Source organism: Leucoraja erinacea, chromosome 4, assembly GCF_028641065.1.
Source record: "Leucoraja erinacea ecotype New England chromosome 4, Leri_hhj_1, whole genome shotgun sequence".
NCBI lineage: Eukaryota > Metazoa > Chordata > Chondrichthyes > Rajiformes > Rajidae > Leucoraja > Leucoraja erinaceus.
Genome location: NC_073380.1, coordinates 98,595,517 through 98,609,691, shown reverse-complemented (window position 1 = coordinate 98,609,691; position 14,175 = coordinate 98,595,517). Strand labels below are relative to the sequence as shown.

The 14,175-nt window shown below is 39.3% G+C and overlaps 1 protein-coding gene across 1 annotated transcript in view; it reads right to left on the bottom strand.

Moving 5' to 3' along the window:
• The window catches only part of LOC129696717 (E3 ubiquitin-protein ligase UBR5-like), a 135,244-nt gene that overhangs the window by 2,779 nt on the left and 118,290 nt on the right, over positions 1-14,175 (bottom strand). Inside the window, 10 exon segments of the mRNA XM_055634847.1 lie at positions 1,542-1,686; positions 4,850-4,963; positions 7,851-8,006; positions 8,104-8,188; positions 8,291-8,469; positions 8,905-8,965; positions 9,303-9,433; positions 9,946-10,090; positions 12,188-12,296; positions 12,773-13,016. Coding sequence (XP_055490822.1) covers positions 1,542-1,686; positions 4,850-4,963; positions 7,851-8,006; positions 8,104-8,188; positions 8,291-8,469; positions 8,905-8,965; positions 9,303-9,433; positions 9,946-10,090; positions 12,188-12,296; positions 12,773-13,016 — 1,369 coding nt within the window.

Below are 14,175 nucleotides of genomic sequence, written 5' to 3'. Positions count from 1 at the left end.
CACATACTAATGTATTAATGTCAAGGTCATTTATACGAGTCAAAGAGGGGTGCCTAAATACATTGTGAGAATTCTGGCTTACTGGTATGCCCACCAGACTATGCAAGTAAAATGGGGCAATAGGGTCTCAGCCCCATTTGGGGTTAGCAGTGGTGTAAGACAAGGGGGGATTTTGTCCCCAGTCATTTTTAATCTTTATATTGATGATCTGTCCAAGCAATTGAAAGCCTGTAATACTAGGTGCATGATTGGTAATATTTTAGGGAACCATATTATGAATGCAGATGATCTTGTGGTCTTTAGTCCATCTAGCGCTGGTCTCCAGCAGCTCCTTACTATATGTTCTGTGTATGGTGTGAAACATGATATTAAATATAATGCTGGTAAGAGTGCTGTTATGATCTGTAGAACCAAAGAGGATAAACATCTAAAATTTCCCGATTTTAAATTGCCTGAAAATAATCTTAGTGTCTGTAATAAGGAAAAATATCTTGGGCATTTTATTACGGAACAAATGACAGATGAGGATATTTATAGGCAACGGCGCAACGGTACAGGCAAATATTCTCTTGTGTAAGTTTGGTGCGTGTGCAGATGTGGTGAAGATGTCGCTGTTTAGAGCATATTGCACAGCACTCTATACTGCGCACCTGTGGTCGATCTACAGAAAGACAAGTTTGCAGAGACTAAGGGTAGCGTATAATGATGCCACGAGAACACTGCTAAGGAAACCTAGATGGCGTAGTGCTAGTAACACGTTTGTGGCTGCACGAGTCAGTACTTTAGAAGCTATCCTAAGAAATCATATGTATAAATTCATTTGCAGGATAAATTACTCTAAAAATATAATTATCGTGGCCTTCTCAAACATAAGGTTTAGCACTACACGCTACAAATCCCAGTTGTGGAGACACTGGTATCGCTGTCTCGTTGTAGGACACTGATCTTTCTTTTTAGTCTGGATTTTAAATCATGTATTGTGTTTTTTTTGTATATAATTTATGATGTTTTGATAAGTAATATACCAAGCTTTTATATGTATTTTAAGGTGTTTTTATATGCAATGTATTTTATGTAATGCCGTCTTTTAAAAAGCCTGGAACTCTAGCCTGAAATGCAGTTTAATAATTTTACCTAAATGTAAAATTCTCAATACTACAAGTAAAAGGTCTGTCCTCTGATGAGAAGGCATGAAGAATTAAAAAAAAGTGCCAGACAATATTTCCCATGGGCCGGTAAACTTAACCAGCTAACAACTAAGAAATGTTTTGCGACTATTTAGGCCATGTTGCTGCCAAAGAGAAAAAAATAATAACATTTAAGCTACACAATCTAATTCATAACTACAGTAACTACCACATACCTAGCATTTTAAAAGTCAGCCAAAATTATACACAACCCAGAGTACATAGCATCAGGCCAGATATTGCATTGTGCATCATTTGTTTTATTAATTTTTCCATACACTAGACACAAATTCAATAGCTAAAGCTTAATATTAATTCATGCCAATAGCCCCAAAGTAATTTGTTGCTTCATACCAGACTCATCGTTGAAAGATGTATAACTAATCAGCATCTGGACATTCACTTCTCCGCAGCCATTGACTAAGAGCCTAAAATCTTCTGCTGTTAGATCTTCAAGTGAATTTTTAGGAAGAACGTCCAGCAATCCTTTCCGCATAGCCTATAAAATGATCAAATATCAATGTTAGTTGTAGCATAATGTAGTCCAAAAAATGCAACATAACACTGAAAACACTCAAATTACAATGTTTACTAACTATTTAGGAAGGCAAAACAACAGGAAGGATGTGATTGCATTGGAAAATGTGCAGAGGAGATGTTGCCTGGACTAGATGACTTTAGTTGTGGGGAGAGAATGGATAGACTGGACTTCTTTTCAATGGAATGGAGGTAGCTGAAGGGTGACCTGAAGGATGTATAGACTATGAGAGGCATAGATAGGCTACATAGTTTTTTTTTCCCTATGGTAGGGATATGTGTTATTTTTAAAAGTGAGACATAGAATTTGTAAAGGACACCTGAGCAGCAAGTTCAATTAGGCGGTTGATAGCTGGAACATGCTGCTAGAGAAGTTAGTGGGACCAGACACAATTACAAATTTAACAAGCATTTGGATGAACATTCAAATAGAAGGGTACGGTTTTAATACATGCCAATGGGATTGGTGTATTTGGGCAAGATGGCCAGCACAGTTGCGGTGGGTTGAGAGGCCCAATTCTGTAAAGTAGAACTCTATGATGCTAAATGACATACTGTGCAGCTACTCTGTTTCTCTGGAGTTCTCCAATCAGACTTGCTGAAAGAAAGACAATCTACACTCACAGGGTGTTATAACCTGGCCAGGGTGTAAAGGATTTTGGTAACCCTTGGTAATCAAATAAGGCAGTATGTATGCACAATCAAAAATGATCAAAGGCAAATTAGGTTTAAAAAAAAAAGTAGTAGGCAAGATTTACTATTTGGAGCTGTGACTTGATGGCTAGATTATTTTTTGCTTGCTCTGAACATTACTAGACATCAAATTAGATGTCCATTTAGATTTCACAATTGAGATGGGGCTTTGGTGGCTTTCAAAACTGTCAATGGAGTTTTGGAAGTGAAGCCTCTCCTTCTGAATAGCATTTTCCATACCCTAACACCAGTCGGGGCCATGTTCATGGTCTCTGGGATGCATTTGGCCACATAATTCATTCACTGGATCTGGATTTGGCCATTATAGCCACAATGTAATGGTGGGTGGCCAGTAAAACCTGATGTTCTGTGCCCAAATTAGTTTTAGCAAAGAGAGTGAGAAGAATATGCTTTAAAAATGATCTCAATCCTTTATTATCTGTATTGTTTAATGGGTGATGAGTATGTAGGGGCTTAAAACACAGACAATATGCCACTCAGATAAAAGAGAAAAATGTAATCCATTATTTTTAATCCCAATTTTGATTTTGCAGTTCATTTTCTTCAGTGTTTTTAGGCTACAACAGTGGGAGTGTGGTATCATAAGGCGGAAAAGGGAGGACACAGCAATCCCATCTCAGATAAAGAACAAATAAAACATTGTTAACACCTATATTCTCCTGAAACTAATTTGGACAAGGCATGAAATCAACTTATTTCCTCCTAAGAAACAAAAACAGATTCATTTGCTATGAAACTATCAAAGATAACAAGCTTTAGAAGGTCAACAAAAGGGATACTTGAAACTCTAGGGATAAAATCCTGAACCTACAGCTGCTCAATTATTTTTGTTATATAGACCTGTTGGCACATGGAGTTAACTGAGACTAATTTTATTGAAATGCCAAAATAATGGTGACCAAAAAGTTGACAAAAACCTAATTTTAGTATCAGATGATCTCAACGGTAATAATTTAAAACAGAAATGAATAAGTCCTAGGGAAAGGGATATTGCCATAAATGGAAACAAAATGTTTAAAGCCATCTTAACATAACAATCTTGAAAGAAAGATGTTAAACTGGAAAATATGGCAAGGATAAATTAGAGTCAAGCATTTTGTTTTTCAAATACAGGAAATAGTACTCAGGAAAAAAAAGAGCTCAAACAAAACATCTATAGAACAGTTAAAAGGAAGACAGTTGCTAGCTGGGTTAGTAATAGGTTTATAAATAATAAACTCTGAAGAGTTAAGAATTACAGGATTAGTTTGATGGCCAGTAAAGCAGAATCATAGGATGTGGTAAGTTTTAATTGTCATCTTTGCAAGTCCTTCAAAGAGAAAACAATCATTTAACATTGGGGCATTGTTCAGTTCACACAAAAATGATCAGAGATATAACCCTGGTGACAGGATTTCAACACATTGGACTTTACACTCCAAATGCAGTTACAACGTGCTGAAACTGAACAGACCCAGAATGCTTCACTCAAATTTAACAGCCAACTAGGGTGTGATAATTTTTTTTTCCCACTTAGTCAATCGACATGGATGCCTCTGGCAATGATAATGTTTTATTGTATTAACCCCAGTAACTGCTTGGATGATAGTGAATCAAGTTAAAAGACTACCGTGCATGTGGCAAAGATGTTCCCATATTGCTGCTGGGTCGGAAGATTAGATGAAAGAATGGTGAATCTGGCCAAGCTGGAAGAGCATGTGACTGAGGGATAAATTTAAGAGGACAAATTTACAGTTCCTTTTTTTGGTAGTAAAGGTTGTGGGGTTTGGAAGATATTATCAATGATACTTTCAAAAGCTGTTCTATGTACCTGGCACTACACACTCTACATGTTGGAATAAATGGACAGGACACACATCAAACACATGATTCTGCCCTGAATGTAGTTGAGAAGTATTATTGCACAAGCACTTATCCATGTAAATGCAGAATAACTGTGATGTTCCTTTCTTGTGGCTTATCACAAAGTGCTGGAGTAACGCAGCTGGTCAGGCATCATCTATGGAGGGAATGGATTGCTGGTGTTTCAGCTCAGAACCTTTTTTAAGACGGTAAATCAATGAAGGCCACTGTTTGGCATTTAAGGCACAAATATTATTTTCAATTCTCAGTCTGAATGGTGTGCAGGATTTCATGCATATAGGCATGGGCTTCTTCATTATTTGGGTCAAATGAGAGTCAAGAAAAATCAAATGCCATATATTCTTACGCTAGAACAAAATTTAAATTCTCATAATCTTGGAAAAGTCTCACTATGGAGCAAAACATCAAGAAACGAAAAAGCACATTTTCAACACAACAGCGTTTCCATAGCATTAACAGGTTTACTGACTGGTTTTGAAGAATTTACTTCAAATGTGATTTTTTTCTAACAAAAACAACAAATTTGCACTAGGAAAATATCCACTTACATGAAGAGGCTGCTCAGCAACCACCAACATTCGATATTCTGCATACTTCCTAACATATTCGTAAACATTCAAAGGAGTGACTGGAATATTGGCTCCACCAGGAACAAGTTCAACCTGCAATAATAAACATGAACATTTTCTACATGGTCACATACGACATGCAGTGGCAAAGGAGGACAGCATTACAGTATTTTTGGATCTGTAGAGGCAGTCGATCAGATTGTTTCCACCAAACAGAGCAGAAAATAAATACTAAAATAGCTGTAAGTTTGATGTCAATAGGCATCTGTATTCTCATGAAAGTTTAATCAGTTATAAAAACATTAAAAGTATTGTGTTAATTTTGTGATATTTGTTGTGTACACAATAAAAGGTTAAATAATTAAGCTTGTTCTTTTTCTTGGAGCACAAGAGATTGCAGATACTGAAACCTGGAGCAAAAACAAGCAGCTACAGGAAATCACAGGGTCAGGCAATACCTGTAGAGGGACATCGATAGTCAAAGCTTTGTGTCATCACCTTTCTTCTGGATTATAGACCAATCAAGAGGAAGGGTCTCAACCTGCAACGTTGTCTGTCCATTCTCCACCACAGGTGCTGCCTGACCTACAATCATGTGGTTTTTGGATCCAAATGAAACAATGCAAATGTTCTAACTTGTTGATACTTGCAGCGAGCAATTCGAATTACCACAGAGATCAACAGGTTAGAATCTATACTATAATTTCCGTAACACGTCCGAATAGCACAATATTTTGTGCAACTTCAAATGTGCCTTGTGACTTTTGTGTATCTGCCTAGTAACGTATCTGCAAATACACTTATTATGGGTCATCACATTCATTCATAGAACCCAGAACAGGAACGGGCCCTTCAGCCCACTGTGTCTTACATGATGCCTGGACCAACTGCACATAATCCATATCCCTCCATTCCTTTTAAATGTCCCTATCTCACCTGACCCCATCTCCATCTCCAGCCATTAGGGCCTGTCCCACTTTCGCGACTTTTTAGCGACTGTCTTTGATCTTCAAGCTCGAGGGCACTCGCCAGAAAAACCTCGAGCTGGATCGACCGTCAGTGATGAAACTGCGAGCTGGACCGACCGTCAACACACACACATACACACACACAAACACATCGCAAAGGCGGGGGCCAGGGAAAGTGGGGGGAAATTCACACCCGCGATGAATAGGAAGGTAAAAGGTGACTGGCAGAGTGTACAGCAAGTTCTTTAGAGAGCGCGGAGGGAGGGGGGGGGAGAGAGAGAGAGAAAGGAGTGGAGAGACTTTTAAGAAGCCGGACAACTTTTAATAACGTTTAGCGGGCATTTAACATGTTTTCCTTGGTTCTTAAAAACTCCAATGAGCCAATTAAAATGCCCGGTCAGCAAAGGAGATTGCCTACGGATACCTCGACTATCTAGCGACCCCACTCCACTGCACTGAGTTCAAAAGAACCATGCCGACCAATTTTTACTCGCGGAAAATCTTTCAGCATGCTGAAAAACCTTCCTCCACCAAACTGAGGCCACGAGTATGCGGGAACTTCCCTCGACCATGAAGTAGAGTTACAGTGACGTCCTGCTCGACTCTGTTGTTGTTGTGGTTCACATTGTAGCCCCTGCTCGACAGTGCTTTCTTCAGGCCGCCCCTGCCACTAACAGGATGCCCTTGGTCATCGAGGGGCTCTCTCCCCCTCACCACTGAATAAAGTGCTGTCGGCCAGGGGCTACAAAGTGAGCAACAAGAATAGCCACGTCAACACAGTACGGACTCGCTGGTGCGCCGGTTGGAAGATGTCAGCGAGGCGGCCAGTAGTTACTCTGCAACGTCTCCCTCATTCCCGCTTGCCTTCCCAGTGTCGGTGGAAGAGCAGTGAGCCCTTGTATCTATGCAGCGAAAGGGAAACACTCGCCATCCTCCCGTCGCAATAACACGAGTCATTTAGGAAACAGGACCAAACTTCTGTGCCCTGTCCAAAGTTTCCGCATCCTTCCTGTATTGGAGCGACCAGAACTGCACGCAATACTCCAAGTGTGGCCTAATCAAACTCCTGTAAAGCTGCACCAATACATTCTGACTCTTAAGCTCAATATCCCGATCAATGAAGGCAAGCATACCATATAGAAACATAGAAAATAAGTGCAGGAGTAGGCCATTCGGCCCTTCGAGCCTGCACCGCCATTCAATATGATCATGGCTGATCATCCCCACTCAGTACCCCGTTCCTGCCTTCTCTCCATACCCCCTGATCCCATTAGCCACAAGGGCCACATCCACCTCTTAAATATAGCCAATGAACTTGCCTCAACTACCTTCTGTGCCAGAGAATTCCACAGATTCATCACTCTGTGTGAAAAATGATTTTCTCATCTCGGTCCTAAAAGACTTTCCCCTTATCCTTAAACTGTGACCCCTTGTTCTGGACTTCCTCAACATCGGGAACAATCTTCCTGCATCTAGCCTGTCCAACCGCTTAAGAATTTTGTAAGTTTCAATAAGATCCCCCCTCAATCTTCTAAAATCTAGCGAGTACAAGCCGAGTCTATCCAGTCTTTCTTCATATGAAAGTCCTGCCATCCCAGGAATCAGTCTGGTGAACCTTCTCTGTACTCCCTCTATGGCAAGAATGTCTTTCCTCAGATTAGGAAATCAAAACTGTACACAATACTCCAGGTGTGGTCTCACCAAGGCCCTGAACAACTGCAGTAGAACCTCCCTGCTCCTATAGTCAAATACTTTTGCTATGAAAGCTAACATACCATTCACTTTCTTCACTGCCTGCTGCACCTGCATGCCTACTTTCAATGACTGGTGTACCATGACACCCAGGTCTCGCTGCATCTCATTGTATATGTTTTCTTTATCGCTCTCTACTTGTGTTGCCAGTTTCAAGGAGTTATGGGTATGGATCCCAAGATCACAATGCTGTTGATATTTAGGCACTCACTAATAAAATTTGAATTACAATTGTGCTTTAACACAAAGTGCCACTGTACCTGTCCTCCACCTTCTTCTTTACAAAGATCTATAGCAAAAGCAAGGTCCATTGCTGCAAACACTGCATATGCATCCTGGCTCTGAGAGGCGAGGATAAGTTGGCGTAAACTCTCATACATCACATGATCAAAGAAAGCAAAGTCATGCCAATTCACCTGAAATAAATTGAAAATCATTAATAAATTCATATAAAATGTGTACGGTCGACATATATTATAAACACACACAATTACACCCAAAATTGATACTTACTTTTCTTCCTAACAAAACTTTAATAACATGTCTATTTAGCGTTATGGGGCATAGTTCATTTTGTAGTAAACACAGACCCAAAATCCTGAAAAAAATGCAAAGGTACAGGCATGATATTTAATTTTAAGAATTAAATGGAAAAAAAATTAATGGTACATAATCATAATGATTTTCCAATGCAATTCACCTGCCAATATTACGGAAACAATTCAGGCGTGCTTCTGTGTTTTTGCCAGGCCTTGGTGAGTAGAACCCTCGTTTTCCAGGTTGATAGAATAATGGAGCATTATCATCACCATCGTCTGGTTCATCCAATTCCATGTCAACCACACTTCGACTGGAACCATGTCGTTTTCTAGTGTCCTGCTACAGATTATTTAAAAAAATCAAGTACAATTTCTAAAATCATCAGTTGCAGCAAGGTCTTTCATTTGTTGGCCAATTTAAATCTCTCTATTTCCTCTGGTATATGACTTCAAAACTAAAACCGTCTAGAATATTACAACAACATTAGCAATCCAAACATCAAGATTAGTGAATGAAAATTAAAACTAGAACTTTAACTAGCAATTGCAGGCTTCTTCAATAACAAGTTACACTTCCTGAGAAGGTGAAGGATTACTATAAATAAAAGTTGATGAGAATTGAAACATGAAGGTCATATAAAATATACATTAATGCAGCCAGATAATTTGCCCTACTGCATATTTTTTTTATTAAAGACAATTCTGTTATTGTTAATAATATTCTATTGCTTCAAACAAATAGCAAGATTTATTAGTAGTAATAAAATGTCCCTACCTGAGATTTATCTGATGCATCAAGCAATCCCAGGTCCAATATACTATCAGCACCGTTTTCCCTGTAAATGCAATATTTAAACATTATATAATACAAATCAGCCATGATCACATTGAATAACGGTGCTGGCTCGAAGGGCCGAATGGCCTACTCCTGCACCTATTGTCTATAAAACAAATACAGATTCAGAAGGATATTGGAATAAAAAGAGAAAATGTTAGTGATACGCTGTAGGTCAGACTGCATTTGTGGAGATGTTTCATAGCCTGTTGAATGAACAGCTATTAATCTGTTTCTCTCTCCACAGATGCTTGCTGAACATTCGGGATTTTTTTCTGCAATTATTTCAGATTTCCAGCATATACAATTTTTGGCTTGAGAAAGATAATGTACTTTACCTTCCGTGTGCAATTATGAGCTCCATGGCCTCATCAACCCTTGCTCTTAATGAGTCTTCACTAGCTAGAAGCAACAGCAGCTGCGCAGGGGATAATTCTAGTAACATTCCGGTAATTTTACTTGCAAATGCCTAAAATACAAAATTTTAATTAATACATTACAACTTCATATATATAAAATTATGCAACATTATTTAAAAATTCAGTGCAGCAAAATCTCCAAAAATTATTGCACCCAAGATAAGAATCATGAAAGGCTTGGATAGAATGGATGTGGAGAGGATGTTTGCACTAGCGGGAGAGTCTAGGACCAGAGGTCAAAGCCTCAAAATTAAAGGGTTCCTTTGGGAAGGAGATGAGGAGGAATTTCTTTAGTCAGAGGGTAGTGAATCTGTGGAATTCTTCGCCACTGAAGGTTGTGGAGGCCTTGGAAAATCAATGGAAATTTAAGGCAGGGATAGATTATTAATTAGTATGAGGGTCAAGGGTTTTGGGGAGAAGGCATGAGAATGGGGTTAGGAGGAATAGATCAGTCATGATTGAATGGCGGAGTAGACTTGATGGGCCGAATGGCCCTATTGTGCTCCTATAATTTATGAATCGCCAGGTAAAGAACCAAACAAGCCAATTACTCATCACTCACTGGCTGCATTGCTTGAACTCGAGGATACAGCCGCTCCCCAAGTGCTTGCCGATGGGCTGGTAGTGGATCTGGATCATCACTCGGATTTCCTTCTGATGCTGGCCGGAAAGGTCTGGTATCTATCGAAAGCTGCCTTCTTGATTCCCTACAGAATTAAGAGTATTAACTTAACTAATCATTGATTGTATCACATCAGAACTACTAGTTGCGGATGGATAGTCCAAGGGAACATTACAAGCCCGATTAAATGCTTCAGAATTGTGATTAATACCTCAAAGTACAATTCAACTGTGAATGCAAGTTTACCATCTTAAAAAAATTCTAAAAATAACAAATCTTAAAAGTTCTGTAATTTGCACTTTCAAAACCCCTTGTTACAGGGATAGTCAAAGTCTTAGCAACTTAGCAAATTCTTAAACCACTGGAAGAGTACATGATCCAGATTTTGAGCTTTCAGTGACAATGAACCTGCCAATGTTTACTGTCATTATGCTGTGAAACAGGATTTCTGGAATAGCACAAATGCAGTTCAAGCTCAGAAATCTGGAGGATGTTGTCAGTGATCACCAGCTACCCTATAGATTCTGCAGTTTTAGGACCTTTTTTAGCATAAAGGAAATACAAAGTTAATTTTACTACATATTAATACTCTTAAAATTGTGACAAGTTAAAACAAGGTAAAAATTATTATTTATTTTTTAAGTACTGCTGAGCAACATTTCTGTTCCTAAAGTAACTGATGCAGTCTGAAATTATGAGTGACATGAAGATTCCAAAACAAAAGTAAAAACGATAGCATTTTTTTGAAAGAGCAATTTCTACCTTAATCTTGTGGTCAATTTTTATTTTATGAACTGTAAAGTGTTTAAGTCCGTCAGTTAAAAACTGTGCAAAAAAACAAAGTGCTGGAGCAACTCAGCGGGTCAGACAGCATCTGTGGAGGGAATGGACATACAACGTTTTGTGTTGGGACCTATCTTCAGACTGGATTCCACCATCAGCAGTTACTTGTGAAACCAGTTAAAAAAATTGCGCCTTTCACCTATTGGTTTTCTGTCAAATATATTTCAATGTGTTGACTGCTCACGCAGCTTAATAACTGGGAGTCCAGAATCAATGATGTTATTTCCTTGCATTATCAGAACTGATGCTTTAAAAATGAGGCATCGACATCATAGAGGTGGCAATTTTTTCCGTGCAACTTCTTTCAAGATACACAGCAATTGCATTTACGTAGCTGATGACCCAAAATCACGATGTAGTAATCATTCCTAAATCTAAATAGCATGTTGGATCTGAATTAGTGGAATGTCTCAGTGATTAAAACTTAGATATTCTCAAAAGATGTACTAATCATTCTACAGATTAAAATGGAATGGCATGTAGTTAACATAGAATCATGCCTTTTTATTTTTTTGCAAACATATTTTGGATAATAAGGATTTTTCCTTGAAGGTTAAGTGACAATGTCATTAATCTGACGAATCAACACCACAAATTTTTAAAAAAGGGTCGTACTATAGATATTCCATTGTATATTTCTCCACTTTCAAAAGTGGGGCCAAATGCAAGCTCCCCTCTCTCTTTGGTGTGTCTGGACTTTCAAAATGCCTTTGACAAGGTCCCACACAAGAGATTAGTGTGCAAAATTAGAGCACATGGTATTGGGGGTAGCGTATTGACATGGATGGAGAACTGGTTGGCAGACAGGAAGCAAAGAGTAGCAATTAACGGGTCTTATAGAAACATTAAATTCTTAAAGAATTGGACAGGCTAGATGCAGGTAAAATGTTCCTGATGTTGGGGAAGACCAGAACCAGGGGGTCACAGTTTAAGAATAAGGGGTAGGCCATTTAGGACTGAGATGAGGAAAAACTTCTTCAACCAGAGAGTTATGAATCTGTGGAATTCTCTGCCATAAAAGGCAGTAGATGCCAATTCACCGGATGTTTTCAAGAGAGTTGGATTAAGCTCTTGGGGCTAAACAATCAAGGGATATGGAGGGAAAAAAGCAGGAACGGGGTACTGATTTTAGATGATCAGCCATGATCATATTGAATGACGGTGCTGGCTCGAAGGGCCGAATGGCCTGCTCCTGCACCTATTTTTCTATGTTTCTAAGACCAAGTCACATTTTAACAGATCAGGTGAAGGAACTAAATTAAAACGGCGAATATTAGTAACACCTGCTCAGTTGCTTATCACCACACTAAACGTTTTGACATATTAATAATTCACTCACCGATCTCGATCTCGACGAGAGCCCGCTCTCATTCCACCACTTCTCCTCATTTCCCTTTCTCTCTCCCTTTCCCGCTCCCTCTCCCGGTTCCTCAGGCGCTGCATTAGGCCTAAACCATAAACAACTACTTACAATTTTTAACTTTAATACTCATTTTATTACTTCTATTAACAACTAATACCAACAATTGAAGTTATAAAACAAAATGAAAAAAATCAAAATTTCAGTTACTTGGACTTAAAGTCTATAGTATCTTTACAAAATCCATTCCTACTTAAAATGATCAGATGATCTACATGCTACCACAAACTGATCTAAGAAGGTAGATTTTATTAATCTGTCCTCCATTATGTGAATGACCAAGCGTAGCGCAATAACAATGATCTTAAACTGATGCAGTAGATGTGGATTTTTATCCAACATTTTGAGATTGTGTAAGCAACTGGGTTGTTTTTCAGAGTTCAGTGGTTTAATAACATGCTTTATAGAAAGATCAATTTCTAACAATAATTCACTTAAAGGAAACCCGTTAGTAGTTCTAGAACACAATAAATGCATTCCTAAGAAACATTGGACTATACATACTAGTTTGCAATCCTTTGCTGGCATTCTGTATGCAGTCAAGATTAGGCAATTTTTCACCGGACAGGAATGCTTGAGCAATTGCAGTGTAAAAACTTCGAGCCACTCCACTGCCCTCTCCCGGCTCATCTTTGAAAGTGACCTTCACCCTGTGCACTGTCATTGGTGTTGTCGTGCATCTGCGGCCAAAATGATTATTCAGTTGCCTCATTGTTTGTTGAATCAAGAGGTCGCGATCACGGTCAACCTGAAACACATTAAAATTATATTTGTTCACTCAATTAAAATTCTCCAAACCACTTAGCTACTTACAATAATGAAATGAGAACAAGTACTGAGATGAAGAAGCTGATAAAAAGTCTTGGAAAAAGACTAGGCACGGACGACAACAGATTTTAAACATCAGATGCCGATCCGCAGTTTCTAAATTTGTGTGATATTAGTATTTCCACAAAAAAGTGAAAGGCTTCGCAGATTTTGCAAAAGAAAAACCTTGTAGAGTCAAGGAAGCTCCCCAATTGAATCTTTCAATAGGCAATAGGTGCAGTAATAGGCCATTCGGCCCTTCGAGCTAGCACAGCCATTCAATGTGATCATGGCTGATCATCCCCAATCAGTACCCGGTTCCTGCCTTCTCCCCATATCCCCTGACTCCGCTATCTTTAAGAGCCCTATCTAGCTCTGTCTTGAAAGTATCCAGAGAACCGGTGTCTTCAATGCCCTCCGAGGCAGAGAATTCCACAGACTCACAATTCTAGGTGAGAAAATGTTGTTTCCTCGTCTCTGTTCTGAATGGCTTACCCCTTATTCTTAAACTGTGGCCCCTGGTTCTGGACTCCCCCAACATCGGGAACATGTTTCCTGCCTCCAGCGTGTTCAAACCTTCAATAATCTTATATATTTCAATAAGATCCCCTCCCATCCGTCTAAATTCCAGAGTATACAAGCCCAGCCGCTCCATTCCCTCAGCGTATGACAGTCCCGCCATCCCGGGAAATAACCTTGTAAACCTACACTGCACTCCCTCAATAGCAAGAATGTCCTTCCTCAAATTAGGGGACCAAAACTGCACATAATACTCCAGGTGTGGTCTCGCTAGGGCCCTATACAACTGCAGAAGGACCTTTTTGCTCCGACACTCAACTCCTCTTGTTATAAAGGCCAACATGCCATTCGCTTTCTTCACTGCCTGCTATACCTGCAAGGTCACTTTCATTGACTGATGAACAAGGACCCCCAGATCCCGTTGTACTTCCCCTTTTCCCAACGACGCCATTTAGGTAGTAATCAGTCTTCCTGTTTTTGCTACCTTGACCTTACTCTCTTATCCGTTCTCGAACTCTCCTTCCCATTAACTCGAGAGTCTTTTGTAACTTTTTCTGTACTCACTTTCCCTTTGTACTCCC